General features: G+C 42.2%; 1 protein-coding gene across 1 annotated transcript; it reads left to right on the top strand.

Moving 5' to 3' along the window:
- The first annotated feature begins 559 nt into the window (after positions 1-559).
- GRXCR2 (glutaredoxin and cysteine rich domain containing 2) lies at positions 560-14,333 on the top strand. Its single transcript, XM_054975334.1, has 3 exons — positions 560-898; positions 5,361-5,588; positions 14,154-14,333. Exons 1-3 carry the CDS (start codon positions 560-562, stop codon positions 14,331-14,333), a joined length of 747 nt encoding a protein of 248 aa, XP_054831309.1.
- The last annotated feature ends 2,791 nt before the right edge of the window (positions 14,334-17,124 follow it).

Genomic DNA, 17,124 nt, shown 5'->3' on the forward strand with positions numbered 1-17,124 from the left:
TGGCAGTATAGTACTACTCACTCCCAAGGAAATATCCCTAGGATTACAGCAGCCTTGGTCTTTTCTTTTGGTATACAGCCTAGAATGTTTTGAGCTTGTTGCTCATCTCTTCTTATTCTTTGGTGGTCTGCTGCTTGCTCTTTTAGAAAATTTGCCTTTGAGATGACATAGTACACTTTGGCTCCCAAATCATTATTAAGATTGTAGGTACTTCTAGTTTGTAATGAACCCAGTGACTGTGAAAGTCATGTGTGCACACATCTGAATGTGTATTTCCACTGGTTATAAATTAAGTTTATAAAGGCAACACAATTATGCCTTATATAAATCAATTCATTCATTATTTGCTTGAGAAATGTCCCTTTTCACCACAGCAATAGTTTTTTCTCATGAGGCTCTATCAATATTTAATATACAGGTATCCTCTTATAGAGTAATGTGAGATGCTCAACTGAACGTTTGAATTATACATTGAGCAGGTGAATGTGAGCAGTGTTTTTGTAAGTCCAAAGTCATCATTGAGCTAATTTCTGGACAGCATTGTGAACAGCCCATACCTATGGATGAGCTTCAGAAGAAACTGAACCAGAGACATGATGCGAGACCCCGCAAAGTGAGATTCAAAATCTCCTCTGCATACAGTGGTCGAGTCTTAAAGCAGGTATATGAAGATGGACAGGAACTTGAAATCCCACAGGAAGAATATCCTCACAGTCTTCGACATCGGAGCTTTGAACCCAGAGACCATTTGTTTGGTATCAGAGAAGCCCAAGAACCAAGGCTTTGCCCACCAGCTAAACTGAATGCTCAGAGGATCAGTGTATTCAGAGAAGGGAGCAAGTATACCCTCACAAGTAGCCCTTCCCTCTTAAATGAGTACCAGGCAAATGAGAACCGTGTGGTAAGTAATGTTTGATCTTAGTTCAATAGATTCAGCTATGATCAGTGTTCAAGTTTATAATAGGAGAGTTTTAACCAAGTTCAATTCACCATCTGTAATAGCTTCCAAATCTGTAGGTTCAGTTTTTAAGTCATATTTACCAGCTGGCTTCACAGCACCTTTCTCAACTGGCATATGTGAACAATATTGAGTCAAATGTAGGTGTAAAAAATGGTAGGCGATACACTGCAGTACTAATTACTTTTTGCAAATACATGGGTGCTGAGGACTGAAAATGTTATCAATTCATTGTGGTGGTTAACATCTACATTAGACCTTGCCCAGAACCATTTCATGGAATCAAAATGTTTATGCGCATTTCAGATTAAATATTTCAATGTACACTATGCTTAAATCAAGTCAAACACAGCCCACCATTTCGTTGCCTATCTGAATCTGCAAAAAAGGAATGACCATTAATCTAGAAATCCACAATCCAAAACTGGTGGCTTGCATTCTGCTTACTGGGTTATGAATTGTTTAAGCCTACTGTATACGATCAACCTTACATTCAAAATGAGAGATATGGTAGGCTGAAACAGCTTAAAGTCTACAAATGTTTCAAAATGTAACATTTTCCATTCTGTGATGTTTAGATAAAGATCTTCTACTTCGTAATATGAAGCACAAGTTGAATAAAGCTACACAACACCTAGAAAAGAGACAAAGGAAATAGGACAGCTGTGTAAATGTTCTGCAGTAGGGTAATAGGCACACCGTTAACTTTAAAATCAGTAGCAAAGAAGAGAATGCCAGGATTTATGAAACAGTTGATCCAGGCATTTTTTATTGTTGAAAGTGAACTCCAGAAAGGCAGGGACAACCTGAAAAGTTCTGGAGCGTTTTTTCATCAAGGACCTCAAGCATTTTGCAAAACACAAATAAATTAAAAAACAATAATACCATTGCTGTCCTGTGACCACAGTGGAGCGTGTTTTGATGTTTATTTGCATATATGGAAACTAAGGTATCTTGTAAGTGTCGATACAGTGGTGGGAGAAAAAGGGCTAGGTAAGGAGAAGGGACTGCAGACATCTGCAGGCTGTTGCCATTTCTGGTTCTTCTTCCAGCCAGAGTGATGCTGATGATCATATCAACATCCAGCAAGGAAAATATCTTGCTTTTAAATGCCAGGTCAGTTACAGATCAAACAGTGGCTATCCAGAACTTAATGCTGGATGAGAAGGCTTGACCTGGCATGTATCACTGAGACCTGGCTGGGGGAGGGGGGTGGAGTTAACATCTCACAATTATGCTACCGGGATACTTGGTGATGCATTGGCGGGCGGGGAGGTGGTGTCGCTGTAGTCTATTGGGTTACCCCCCTGGCTTGATCCTCTGTCCAGGATTCTGCCAGGTTTGAGAGTATGTATCTAGAGCTGGGAGTGCGAGACAACCATCACCTTCTATGAGCTGATGCAGGTGGTCTTGGGAGTGTAGTTGAAAACGTCTAGGCTGATTATTCTGAGGGACTTCAATATCCATGCAGAGGCCACCTTGTATGGAGCAGCTCAGGATTGCATGGCCTCCATAATAACCATGGGCCTGTGTCAGGTAATAACAAGCCCCCCACATAATCAGGTCACACTCTTGAACTAGTGTTCTGGTCTAGCCTGGAAGAAAGTGATCTGAAGGTGAGGGATTAAAGACGGTCCCTTTTATTGTGGATAGATTACTACTTACTGGAGTTTAGACTTACAGGGGCTCCCCAACTCTGCAGGGGTTGGGGACCGATCAAGATGGTCAGTTCCCATAGACTGCTGGATCTTACTGGCTTTCAGATGGCATTGGGGGATTTCCCTGTTGATATGATTGGTGCTCCTGTTAATACCCTGATTGACCTCTAAAATGAACAAATAACCTGAGCAATTGACCTGATTGCTCTCAGGAGCCCTTTCTCCTGTCTAATAGTCTGGGTAGCACTTTGGTTTATTGAGGGGCTAAGGATGCTCAAAAGACAGGGGAGATGACCAGAGCAATAGTGAACAAGGACTCAGGATGAATTTTACAAGGCAAAGTCTAGAGCTCATTTTAAAGCCTACTCCATGGCAGTGATGGTGGCAAAAAACCACAATATTTCTCCATCACCATTTCATCCACATAGTGTTGACCTAAGGAACTATTCCATGTGGTCAGGAGCCTATGGGGTTCTGGCCTACTGGAAGAGGTGGACTGCTAAAATCTCCCAACTTGGACTCTGTATTAGCAGTGACAGGATTGGATGGTCCCAGGACGCTGATTTGTCCAGTTCTGTGTGATACCTCTGAGCTTTTCCAATCTGAGGATGTAGACAGGATTCTAGGAAGTTTGAGACCTATTACATGCTTAATGACTTTTGTCCCTCCTGGCTGCTTAAATCTGCTGGGTGGGGATTGGTGGGCTTGCTCCAGGAGACAGTACATGCCTTCCTGAGAGAGAGGGTGGTCACCCCTGCCTTGAAGTAGGCAATTCAACAACAACAACAACAACAACAACAACAAGAACAACAACAACAACAACAACAACAACAACAACAACAACATCCATTTATATACCTCCCTTCAGGACAACTTAATGCTCACTCAGAGAGGTTTACAAAGTATGTTATTATTATCCCCACAACAATCACTCTGTGAAATGGGTGGGGCTGAGAGAACTCTGAGAGACCTGTGACTGACCCAAGGTCACCCAAGGCTTCAAATGGAGGACTGGGGAATCAAACCCGGTTCATCAGATTAGAGTCCAGCCACTCTTAACCACTACACCATGCTGGCTCTCAGTTGTGTGTCCACTCCTAAAGAAACCTACTCTGGCCCCAGGAGAGTTGAATTAACTACAGTCCAGTCTCAAATGTACCATTCCTGAGCAAAGTGATTTTGCTGGGTAACTTCCAGGAATCCTGAATGAAGCGGAATGTTTGGGTCCATTTCAATCTGGTTCAGGCCTGGTTATTGGACTGAAATGGCCTTGGTCGCCCTGGTGGATGACCTGCACCAGGAGATGGACAGAGGGAGAGCATCCCTGTTAATTCTCCTGGATCTCTCAGCAGCTTTTAATACCATTGAACATAGTACCCCTCTAGACCGCCTTTTGAGATTGGGACTTGAAGGATTTTGTGGTGGTTTCAGTCTTGCTTTGAAGATAGAGTATGGTGCTGGGGACTGCTGCTCCATCCCTTGGCCTCTGGCTTAGGAGGTCCTGCAAGATTCTGTCATGTCCCCCATTCTTTTAAACATCTACATAAAACCATTGGGAAATGTTATCCAGAGATCTGGGCAGAGTCATCACCAATATGTGGATGCTACTCAGCTCTATCTCACATTTTCAGCAGATCCGAGAGAGGCTGTGAACAGGTGCCTGGAGGCAGTTTTGGGGTGGATGAGGGCTAACAAGCTGAAACTTAATCCCAACAAAACTGAGATGCTACTGGTAGGGAAAGGGTTGACTCAGGAATGGGAATATCTCTTGTTCTGTTTTATAGCTTGGGAGTGCTGCTGGACCTGGGATTCCTGATGGATAAACAGGTAGTAGCAATGACCAGGGGTACCTTTCACCAGCTCCAGCTGGTAAGCCAGCTGCTGAGCTTCCTGGGTGGGAAAGATCTTGCCACTGTGGTGCATGTCCTGGTAACATCCATTCTAGATGATTGCAATGCACTTTATGTGAATGTGAGGTTGCCACTGAAGACTGTGCAGAAGCTTCAGTTGTTACGAATGCTGCAGCCAAAACCCACTCGAGTGGATTTTAGGAAGAATATAAGTCCAGTCTTGTTCCATCTGCACTTGCTCCCAATTTGCTTCCGGGTTCAATTCAAGGTGCTGGCATTGATCTTTAAAGTGCTATGCTCTTGGGGCCAGCATACCTTAAGGATCACCTTTTCCCATATGAACCTACTAATCAACTCTGGTCATCTTCAGAGATCTTGCTTTGGGTGCCCCTGTCATGTGAGGATAGACAGGTGGCAACCTGAGCAAGGGGTTTTCTCAAGTTGCGGTGCCAAAACTTTGGAACTTCCTCCCCAGGGAGATTTGCCTGTCTCCCTCTGTCATTGCCACTGTCCACCAGTGAGTAAAGACTTTTATGTTTTGTTTGGTATACTGAGATGCTCTCCTCCCTGGCTATGTGTGTGTTTATATGTCAATATTCTTTACTGTATTTATTATTGTATTTACTGTATTACTGTATTTATATATCTAATTTCCTGTTTTTCACTGCCTTATTTTGGGGTTGAAAGGTTTAATATAAATATTTTAGATAAATAAAGTAACTGTGACTATACAAAGCATTTAAAATGGAAAGAAGCTCTATTGAGTTCATTGGCTTTGGCAGAATTCAGGCTTCTTACCGCTATTGAACATTTATTGACCTCTTGCGCCTTCTAGAGTTTAGCTTTTCGGCTTTTTACAAATTTAGGCTTACATATGCTCTATTTCCATTCCAGCATCCCCCCGTTTTAGATTTTGGCAAGATTATCATCTACACCAATAATCTGAAAATCATCCGAACATCTATGAATAAGAAAGAACTGGTAAGAAAACTCATTCAGAATGAAGATGTTGATGACTGGTCCCTCATGCACCGTGAAGGAGGAGGAGAAAACAGTTGCAAGAAAAGTGACGGGGACATGAAGGATACTGGACACCAGCTTGCACCCAATCAGCACATGCAAGTAAGGCACATACTTCCAGCTCTGTTTTCCCTTATGTGATGAGAACCTGAATTATTGCATCATCAACAGTTCCACCATTGACAGGTCCACCTTTTCCACAAAGCCATCAATCCCTTCCATAACTGAAATGTATTAAGGAAAGCTTCCTAAATTATTCATTACACCCTGTGGAACTGTGATATTCCAATCCAGAAGCAGTAGGGAGGTTTTTTCCTAGACAGGGAAATCCAGAAAGTGAATGATTACTATAGAACAATATCCAGTGGCATGTGGACCCAGCCCATGATCAAGGGTGGACTGATCATTTAGTTTACTGGGAAAATTTCTGCCCTCCCCTGGAGGGCTAAAGGTCATCAGGAAAAAGTAGGGCCATGCCCCAGGAGCTTCACCAGCACTGCAGGAGTTTCTTGGTTCAGGTCCCTCACCAGCAACCATTGTCAGCTCAGCCAGTGCCAGCTCAGTGTTGCTTCCTCCTGCACCATCACCGTATCAGAGGCAATGGGTGGGCCAGTCCCCTTTGTCAGTGCTGCTTCCTTGTTCTGAGCTTAGTGAACCCTTCAGGGTTGGCTCACTGTACCATACAGGAGCATCTCAGCGTTGCTAGTTCCTAGACCACTTAAACTTCCTTTTCACCCCCTGGTCATAGATCCAGAGGAGTTAGCTGTGTTAGTCTGTAGTAGTAAAATAGTAAGGAGTCCAGTAGCACCTTAAAGACTAACCAACTTTACTGTAGCATAAGCTTTCGAGAATCACAGTTCTCTTCGTCAGATGCCTCTAACAAAGAGAACTGTGATTCTCGAAAGCGTATGCTACAATAAAGTTGGTTAGTCTTTAAGGTGCTACTGGACTCCTTACTTTTTTCATCCCCTGTGACCCTGTTATCAGGGATGTACCTTTCTTTGCATTTATTACAATCTAAAGGAGGATTGGATCCAACTGAATGGATTCAGAGCAGATTGGATCCTTAAGTCATCCTCTCTATTGATGATATCTCTCTATTGATGATATCTTTGCCATGTGTCAGGGCACACATGAGGCCCAAACTAGATGTTATGTTTGTCATGAGTCAGGTCTGATCAGTTCCTCTGACCCTACTCTGAGTTTTGCACAGACAAATATGGCATTGAGGAACCAAAGACCTCAAGTGTTCTGGGGTCATGGGGGGAGGAGGGGCTTCATCGTCCCTCCCTGTACCATTTAATCAAGCCCAGAACACCATGGAGAATCACTGTTTGCCCAAAGTACACTGACTTAGTCCTGCTGTGGCATTTCCTGGAATTCTGCTAGCTGCTCTCTTGCCCTTTTGGTTGATGATTGAAACAGGGAAATTGAAAATCTGGAACAATTTCAATTTCCTCATTGTTCACTTTAAAATTGTGTAATTCCTCAGTAGTCATTACTTTTGTCTTCTTGATGTTCAGCTGTAATCCTGCTTTGGCTCTTTCTCCTTTAACCTTCATCAGGATTTGTCTCAAGTCTTCACTATTTTCTGCCAGTAATGTGGTATCATCTGCATAGCTCAAATTGTTAATGTTCCTTCTACCGATTTTTTACTCCACCTTCTTCTAGATCTAATCCAGCTTTCTTTATGATATGCCCTGCATAGAGGTTGTGCAGACAGGGAGATAAGATGCATCTTTGTCTGTCACCTTTGCCAACTGCAACCATTCGGTTTCCCTATATTCTGTCCCAACAATAGTCTTTTGCCCAGGTTGCACATCAAAACCATCAGATGTTGTGGCATCCCCATTTCTTCTAACCCTCTCCATAGCTTTTCATGATCTACATATTTAAAACCTTTGTGGTAATCTATAAAGCATAGGTGGATTTTCTTCTGAAATTTCCTGGTAAATTCCATTAGTCATCGTACATTTGCAATGTGATCTCTAGTGCCTCTGCCTTTTCTGAATCCAGCTTGAATCTCTGGCATTTCTCATTCCATATATGGTAAGAGTCTTTGCTGTAGAATTCTGAGCATTCTGCTATTCTCCTTGAATCCAGAAATCTGAAATGGATCTGTGGGCTTAATTACCTAAACTCCAATCAAATGTAGGCCAGAGATATCTTGGACCACTTGAAATTAACCAATACTGATGCCTAATTATTCTTAGCCATATTTTTGTGATGCAGACTTAGCAATTGGGTAGTCCCTTTTGATGACTTTGTTAGCCATGAATCCTGTTCCACATTTGCTAAGGTAGAGCCTTAACATATGTAAAAAGTTTATCAAAATGAAGCAGAATGCAGAAATCTCCAGGCAGAAAAACATCAGTTCCCTCAATCTGAGCTGGTTCTCTTCACTGTCTAGTAAAACCAATGGATTTTTTTCTTTCTTTCTGGGCAAGGGCATAACACAGGTCCAACCTATGGGGAAGTATGCTGTTGCAAACCCTTTGCTTGCTCTAGCTGGTATTATCCTTCCTTTTTTACTCTGAGGTAAAATTTTCCTCCCAAAGTGTATGAAGCTGTTTACTGGGCTGGGAAGCCTTCAGTAGCATGGTTGTGTTAGTAGAAGTTTAACTTTCTTTATTGTCCCACCCTTAAGGAACATACATGTTGAGATGTTACCCAGCTGAGGATAAGTAGAGGGAAGAACAGGAATTTACGTTTCCTTTAAAAATGAAACTGGCACACTAGGCTTATTGAAGTTTAAAAGATAACATGTGGTTTATTTACAGGTAGGATGGATAGTTACATAAGTAGGCAGATACTGAAAAGCTGAAGCAAGTTGGAGGTTTTTGCCGAGATTACTTCACTGGTGTGAAGCACAAACCACTTGGCATGGTTTTATTAGTTTGCTGGCTTAGATGAGAGAGGTTAGTGTTATCAGACTTCATCTGTTTGAAATATTGTTCCTCCTTTTTCACTCCTTCACAGATTAGGTGCTCCAATTTATGCATACACATAATACACCTTCCTTTTTACTGCAGACCCCATGGTACTTCTCTGAGTTAAAAACTCTTTTCCTTTGGCCTAAGGGGATATTCCTTTCTACCTATTTCCTTGGCCCACTATAAGTTCCCAGATCTCTTGTGTCTCAGTAAAATTTAGTGCTGTCTGTCCCACTTTAGTACAAGGACTAAAAGTGCTCCATAAACTTTAGGTTTTATTGTAAGAGTACACTTTCCCCTTCCTTCCTCACACAGAGGACTCTCTGGCTGACTCTCTCTGGTCAGAAGCCAGGCTCCAACTCTCTAACTCTTACTGGATGCAGCATTTGGCAATCCTGACATCTTCATGCCAAGTCTGTCACATGTGGTTTCTACACTCTTGGCAATCTTTTCCCATCATTCCTTTCCCATCATCCCACTTTTCCCATCATTCCTTTCTTCAGTTTTCAGGGACTAATCAATACATGTAGGGGACAAGATTCTGCTGAGGGAAGCTGTCACAACTATATTGTGAGAACAGCATCACATAAATGAGAATCCCTGGGTTTTATCAGAGACTATTTATTTTTTTTAATCTGGAAGTCCTAAGGGAAAATGGAGAGTGAACAAAGAAAGAACAGAACACTTATCTGTTTCCATCTTGTCCTTTTTATGCTTAGCTCCTCCTTTGTCCCTTACATAAAATATCAGCAGGTTACTGACTGAAAAGCCCTGTATCCTACTGAATCACTGTGCTGCACAAATATTGTAAAGTTGCCCTTAAAGCAGACTGTAGGAAAAATTCTGAAGACAAAATAGCTACTGTTTTCCTTTTGGATGTATGTATATAGGTGTGTGTGTTTATTTAAGAGAGAGAGAGAGAGAGAGAGAGAGAGAATAACTGTTCAGATGGTGACAGGCAATTGCTTTTAGACAAAAGGAGTTTGTACATTGTGGGTGCATGATTAACAGACATAGACAAATACTGTTAGGTATTGTATTTTTCATAGATAAAACAAATCACTACTTTATAGAACCTGAACAATTTTCCCTCTGTTTTCCAGCTTATGATAAGCCAGCCCTCCCACCTTTCTCAGGTAGGTGGGGGAAATTACAGGCTATTAAGCTTGAGGTATCTGCCGATTACAGTCCCAGATCAAAGTGAAAAACATTTATCATTTTGCCTGTTTACTTAATGTGAAGTTGTCTCCTGTTTGCATCCTAATCAAGGCTGCTATGAAACTATTCTACCAAAGTGGCACCCTGGACAATTTCCTAGGTGTGCCTACTGGTAAAGCTGTCCCTACCAGACAAGTGTCCCACATTTTCCAGGTTGTTTTTGAACATGTTGAGGAGATAAGTTTGCTTTTAATAAAGTTCATGCCAAAGAGTTCCAGATTCTTTTTGAGACTGCCAAATTCTGTGTGAGACACCATATTTTCCATTCCAAAGCAACTGGTTCATTCTTATTCTCAGATTTTTTGGATACCAAAAATACATGGAGAGATCCCAAAATTGTACTAGTTCTAACCTGCTCAGTTTCCAGTCTAAACCCACATATCACTTGAGAAAGAACTTCAAATCTTGAACATACTCTTCTTCCTACAAAATGCTGCGATGTCACAAGGTTCTGATGGCGCCTTGCTAGCACTTGAGTTTGTTGGTGGGACTTCGGCACAGGGACTTTGTATCAGATGTCTGATGGGAGTTTTGTACCTCCCAGATGCACACTGGCCCTACTCTGCTTGGGATCATTGAGCATGGGAAGAAGCTGCATCATTCTTTTCCCTTGCATTGTTTACACATCTTCAAAACATCCTGTGAGCATCCTGTGAGCTCTGTTATGAAAATTACGTATGGCCTTGTAAGTTATGTGATTCTGCAACAGCACCAATAGCAGCTCCAAGGGACAGTTTGAGGATGAGAAAAAGGCCTATGGGGGCGCTAAAGCTGCATCTTCCTGTGTGCCCTAGTAGCAAGTAGAGATGAGCATGAAATGGGAAAAACCAAAACGAGCATTTCATGTTTCGTCACATTCCATGAATCATGAACTTTCACGAATTTGTCCCATTTTGTGAAATTATTCATTAGTTTCATGATTCGTCAGGGCACTTCTATGGCCCCCTTCATACTCAAAGATACCAAACTCATAGGGAGACTTCAGCAAGCTCTCCTCCACCCACCTCACTCAACAAGCCAGCAAAAACAAATGCTCTAAATAAGAATATAAGCAAAGAAAATTAAAGGAAAAAAAAGGTAGGCCCCAGTCAAGCTAGGCCCCAGAGCCAGGCAATGCCCGGAGACTGGGTTTGGGTGGGGTGGAGGAAAGAAGGCACCCAATGACCTTCCCAGCAAGGACAAGAGCTGAAATAAGAAAGAGGCTTTTCAGTCTCTTTTAAAGCAGCAGCAAATCCAGCCAAAAGCTCCCAATTCCACTCTCCCACTCCAAATCCCAGCAACAGGTCCTCCCTCTCCCTCTGTCTACTGGAACTGAAAAACATGAGGCAGAGAGCTGTGCCTTATATAAGAAATGCTCACATAGAGCAGAACAAGAGGTCTCTGGTTGGCAGACAGACCTGCCTAACAGGGTTTGGAGGGATGAGATTGGTGTTCCCATTGCTAGAGAAGGCCCATCTCCTCAGTTGCCTAGGGAATTAACCCCCATGCTCCTTGCTGTATAGGGCAGAATGGAAGCTCTCCAGTTGGCAGAAAGAGCTGCCTATCAAGGTTATGTAGGCTAAGATTGGGGTTTCCAATGGCAACAAAAGGTCTGCAGACGTTCCAGGCCTATGTTGCATAGGGAATCAATGGATCGGCGCCAGCCTGTCTGGCATCATGAATCATTCACGAATCGAACTAATCAGTCCCAAAAGTTGTGAATTTCATGAAAATCGCTGCCCCACGAAACATGTTTTGTGAAACACGAATTGGCCCAATTCGTCACAAAATTTGATTCGTATTTTGATTCGTGCCCATGTCTAGTAGCAAGCAGAAAAGGGCTGGCATGCATCTGGGAGGCACAAATTTCCCATCACATGAATTCAGAAAGGCCTTGCATTGTCCACCAACAAGCAAGAGGCCTTTATAATGTGTAGTAAGTCCTAAAACAGTCAAAGATGGGGGTATGAAAAATCAGAGAGTGATTTATTGTATGTAATGCTGAAACCACAGAACAAGGTCAGTTGCAAGCTGCTTCCATATAGCCAGCTGTGGGAATGGAAACCATGCATCCCTGTTGAAAATATCTTATTAAAGCTGGGCCCCATACTTCTAGTGTGGGTTTCTGTTGCGTATACTTCTGGTGTTATTATTTATTGTTTTTAAATATATGCTGAGGCCATTTTGAGAGCATTATTCTGGGAATTTAGGGCACAAAGATTTTAAGTAGATGATGATGATGATGATGATGATGATGATGATGATGATGATGATGATGATGATGCAAGTAAAATAGTGTGATCCAATCACTGACTGTGGATGTTAAAGAGTCGCTAAATATTCCATGAGTTTGGCATGTGAGTCATACCCATCTTGCTTGCCCAAACAGAGTCTTGAATGTGTTTTCAAGAAGAGCTAAAGAGGAACACTTTTGAGGTGGCTACCAGAAGTTCATTTGGACTGTGAGCTAGACATGGGCATGAAACGGAAAAAGCCCCAAACGAGAGTTTCATGTTTCATCATGACTCATGAATTGCGAATCACGAAACTTCACGAAATTGACACGTTTGCTGAAATGATTCGTTAGTTTTGTGATTCATCAGAATCCAGGGCATTTCAATGGCCCCCTTCATACCCAGAGATGCCAAACTTGCAGGAAGACTTCACCAGGGAGAGGCCCTAAACCAAAACCAAAGGAAGCAGCAAGAGTGTGAACCCTCAAAAGAGCAGAGAAAGAATTGAGAAGAAACAAAGACAAGCAAATAAAAAAAGGAGAGGCCTAGGCCCCAGAGCCAGGATAAGGCCTGAGACTAGGGAGGGTGGGGTGGAGGAAAAAAGGCACCCTCACCCATAGACCTTCCCACAGAAAGGCCAAGAGCTGGAAATAAGAGACTTCTTTCAGTCTCTTTAAAGCAGCAGCAGTAGCCAAAAGCACAATCCCAAATCCTTCCATACGCTCTCCCACTCCAATCCCAGCAATAGGTCCTCCTCCCTCTCCCTCTGTCTACTGGGACTGAAACACGAGGTAGAGAGAGGTGCCTTTTATAAAAAACACTGACATAGAGCAGAACAGGAGGTCTGTGGTCAGCTGACAGACCTGCCTAACAGGGTTTGGCGGGATGAGATTGGTGTGCTCATGGCTACAGAAGGCCCACCTCCTTGGTTGCCTAGGGAATTGACCCCCAGCTCCTGGCTGTATAGGGCAGAATGGAAGCTCTCTAGATGGCTAGGAGAGCTGCCAATCAAGGGTAAGTGGGCTATGACTGGGGTTTCCAATGGCAACAAAAGGTCTGGGCCCATTGCTGCCTAGGGAATCAATGGATCGGTGCCAGCCTGTCTGCAATTACAAATCGTTCACAAAGCTAATGAAACAGGCCAAAAAGTCGTGTGTTTTGTGACACATGAAACTGCATGTTTCATGATAAAATTTGCTTCGTATTTTGATTTGTGTCCATGTCTACTGTGAGGGAAAGATGACATTGGATTTTGTCCCATTCTGTACCTGGCAGGCCAAGCAGAAGGTCACAAGGGTCTTAGGCAGGTAACCAAGAACAAGCAGAGCAGAACTGACCATCAGTGCAGGGCAGGAGTCAGAACCTCAGGTGTAGTGAGGACCATGAAGAGCTCCTCTTCCTTTTTCCAGCAGTCTTCCTCTCATACAAAGGGCATGTCTTGGCACATTGAGACTGGCAATTCTGCATGGGTCCTTATTTCTGCATGCAGAAAGCACTTGCTTGATGTGTATGTTGTAAATAAATACTCTATTGTAATGGCAAAGTAAATGTATACATCCTGGTTTACAAAGGAAACATACCCTTTAAAGGCCTTTCTGAGCTTCTCATTAAGAGATAGTACTCAAGTAGATATCCTGCTGAACTCAGCTTCAAGTCAGATCCAGTGACAATGGATCTGGAGGATTCTTCAGTACAGTAGATCTTACTATGTTTGTACAAAGACTTCCTCTACCAGTACGGCACTTCCTCACACTGAGGAAGGTTTGCTGAGTTTTAAGAATTTCTGAGCCTGTTGGATTCTGGGAAATTTTCTGAATTCTCAAAGAGGAGCTCATGGAACTTTGTCAAGAAATTCAAGTCTGTTGATAATTTCTAGAGTGGGCCAGAGCCAACTTAGCCCAGAATTGCTTTGCTTTTCTTTGCAGAATTTCTAGAGCAGACTGGGCAGTATTGCTACACTCAACAGTCCATCTTTTAAAAACAATCAAGTATGTGTGAACATATTTAACATTCTTTGCCTAAGAAATTCCCTTTATGTAATAAAAATGCTGTTAATTAAGGACCTGAACATTCACTTATGTGGCCTTTTAGGGGGCATGAGATTGGATGTGGTGCAAAGTTGGCAAGGAAGTGGGAGGCATTGATGTAAGCAGAATATTCGAGCAAGCAAAAACCTAAAGTTCAAATTACAAGAAATTATACACTATGGATTTTACCTTGCACATGGATTTGGTTTGGATTAAAGATTGTGGGAACTGATTGTAAGCAAGGTTGTTTTGACTGACTGGTCCTTTCCATCACAGGAAGGAGAAGATGAGAACAGCTGTTCCCAGTGTAAAGGATCCGGCTCTGCACCCTGCTCTGTGTGCCACGGAAGCAAGTTTTCAATGCTGGCAAACCGATTTAAAGAATCCTACAGAGCTCTACGATGTCCTGCTTGTAATGAAAATGGCTTACAACCCTGCCAGACCTGTGCTCCATGACTGTACTGCTGATTTGGCTTCTTTGGGCTTCCATCATTTGTTGTCTATTTTGAGTAGAAAAAACAAAACACTTTTGGTCTTCATATGTCTATATAGCTTCTTAAGTGCGCTGCCTACACAAGGCAATATGGGTTGTTTAAAAACTGGGTAAGATGTGCTGTGAAGAGGTAGCCTTTTGAAATAGCACTACTGAAAATGCTGTTGCACTGTATAAATTTGTTAATATATCTGGCCATGGTCCAGCCAAAATTAAGAGTCTTGATGTCTCATTGATTTCAATGGATGAGATTTAAATTTAGCTCTCCAAGAGAAATCACTTAAACCTGGCAAATTTAAATCTTGTGTTATAAATCATAACTGTTATATAGCAGAATCAGTGCTCAATACTACCAACAGCACTGGTGCTTTATAAAGAAGCAATGAGTGACAGAAGGTTTCATTGTTGCAGAACTGGGATTATTTGGAACAAAATCCACCCCCACACACACCAAAGCCCCCCCTTTCTGGAGATACTTTTTTATGTACATACAGTTGGACAGCTAGCTTGTATTGCTTTCAATGCTGGGCTCCAAGCCAGCATTCGGCTGGTTCGATGCCCACTACTGCCATGAATTCATCAGGTGGCCTTGGGTAAGTCACTCCTCTCAGCCCCAGCTCCCCAGCTGTATTGTGGGCATAATAACAACACTGACTTTGTTAACCACTCTAAGTGTGGCACTAATCTGTCCAGAAGCACACAGTTATCATCATGGAGGACTGGTCTATTAGTAGTTACTAGCTATGTGACTAAAGGGAACCTCCACATTCAGAGGCGGGAAACTTTGGAATACCAGGGCTAGTAGGCAAGTTCAGGGGAAGGCCTGGACCTCTCTGCCCTGTTGTTAGCCCTCCTGAGTTACTGGTCAGCCACTGTGTGAGACAGGATGCTAGACTAGATAGTCCATTGGTCTGACCCAGCAGGGCCCTTCTTTTGTTCTTAACACTTGGGCGTAAGTTCACCCTAACTTTCTGTATATTCAGGCTAATAGTATTCCTCATGTGCCCGTTCTTTCTCGTATCTCCTGGTTTTGGATAATGAGTATTGTAGGCTAGGAATTGTCCTTGTGCAGCTTGTTAGAACTGTGGAGTGCCAATCTTAAGCTAACATCTAGGCACAACTGATACTAGATGCAACTGCACCTCAACCAGTGAAATGAACTATAAGATGCTGCGTGATTACAACTGTGGTTGCTTAGCAAAATATCATTTTCTGTTTAAGGTTCATTAACATATTTAATTTGTAAACCATTTTGCAATTAGCTGGACATTTATTCCCCTGATGGGCAGGCATTTTTCTACAGATATAGTTCATTTCAAATTTACCATTCTGAAAAAAACATTGCCCCCCCCCTCCCCACCATTTGATTTAGGCAGCATTTCTAAATTCTAAAGACTAGGGCATAGGGGAGTGGGTATACCATTGCAACTGTACAAAAGAGATGGAATAAAAATATGTTTTATGGCCTTATTTACAGATGTGCAACCACTGATATTAATGGAGAAGTTCAGCAGCTCCCTCTGGATGCAGTTGTTAACAACTGAAAGTTTTGTTCTTTAAAATTAATCCCTGTTGTAATTTTTAAGCCTCTGAACTCTAATTAGTTCAGACGAAGGAGCAGGACTGAATACTTAGCATGCTGCCACTCACTACACCAGAATTCTTAAAAATAAGGAGGCAAGTGAGAGCCTTCTTTCAAAGCCTTTTGTTTATTGTAACTCAGTTAGTGTCAGTGCTGCCTTTCCTTGCATACAAGATCCAAGTGCCTTGATGAGCTATGAGATTTCTCACACTCTTTATGTTGCTGAGGCTGCAAACCTAGGCAGACTAATTTATGGCAAAGTTTGTACTCTAGGATGTGTATGTTAGAATATTTCTTGGAAACAGTTGTGTTATTAGCCCTAACGCTATCATATGTCTAAGAACTGCCTGGATTCTTTAAAAGTGAAATTCATTGGTGTATGTCCCATTCATACAAATACTGCTTTCAAGACTATCTAGTAAATGCACAACTACTCTAAGGTGTTTTCTTAAAAATTTAAATGCACAGTTCAGAATTTTGGAAGTGATCTTTTCATCCATATGACTTTGGAAGTTATCTTTTCATCCATATGAAACTTAAGATAAATTTTTCTATGTCAATCTCACATCACTACTCAGACCCAGGCAGAGTATAGGATAAATGCAGGAAGTAGGGGCTCAGCAGCACCCCCTTGTATCTGAAATCATGCCCCACTTCTCCACTGAGTCTCAGATGTTAAAACCGAACTGCAATTGGCAGTATTATAACCTTTCGAAAGAACTCCAAAGGTGGAATACACATTAATCAACAAGGCTAAGATGTAGGACACCATGAACACCCTTATGAGTAAATCCCAGAGAAATTAGAAACGCATAGGCATGCACATTAGGATCAGGATGACTGTAATACTGAAGCGCTATTGGAACTCTGGCATATACATGGGCTTCCATTCCTATAAATATCAGACACAAGGTATGGACATACATACAAAAAGCTCCACATGGGAATGCTATTTGTTATGTAGGAGCACTGTTTGTCCACATGACAGTGCATCCTATGTGCCCAAATAATTTCTGATCACGGTTGCCTCTTTAATTGTAGTTTATTGGAGTTCTTTCCTCAAACTGTTGTTTAGTTTGCATTCTCTCACTTGTTCCTACACACATTCTAACCAAACAGTTTTGAAGGGCACTTAAGCTTTTTTAAAGTGGGAGTGGTGGTGACTTTTGCCG

The sequence above is a fragment of the Eublepharis macularius genome, chromosome 4 (assembly GCF_028583425.1).
Source record: "Eublepharis macularius isolate TG4126 chromosome 4, MPM_Emac_v1.0, whole genome shotgun sequence".
NCBI classification, from domain to species: domain Eukaryota; kingdom Metazoa; phylum Chordata; class Lepidosauria; order Squamata; family Eublepharidae; genus Eublepharis; species Eublepharis macularius.

Bases quoted from the DNA above. Each gene is read 5' to 3' on its own strand.
- GRXCR2 (XM_054975334.1), top strand. From the start codon at position 560: ATGGATGAGCTTCAGAAGAAACTGAACCAGAGACATGATGCGAGACCC. The intron at 899-5,360 runs GTGGTAAGTAAT...TTTCCATTCCAG, and splicing joins ACCAGGCAAATGAGAACCGT to CATCCCCCCGTTTTAGATTT. The intron at 5,589-14,153 runs GTAAGGCACATA...TTTCCATCACAG, and splicing joins CACCCAATCAGCACATGCAA to GAAGGAGAAGATGAGAACAG.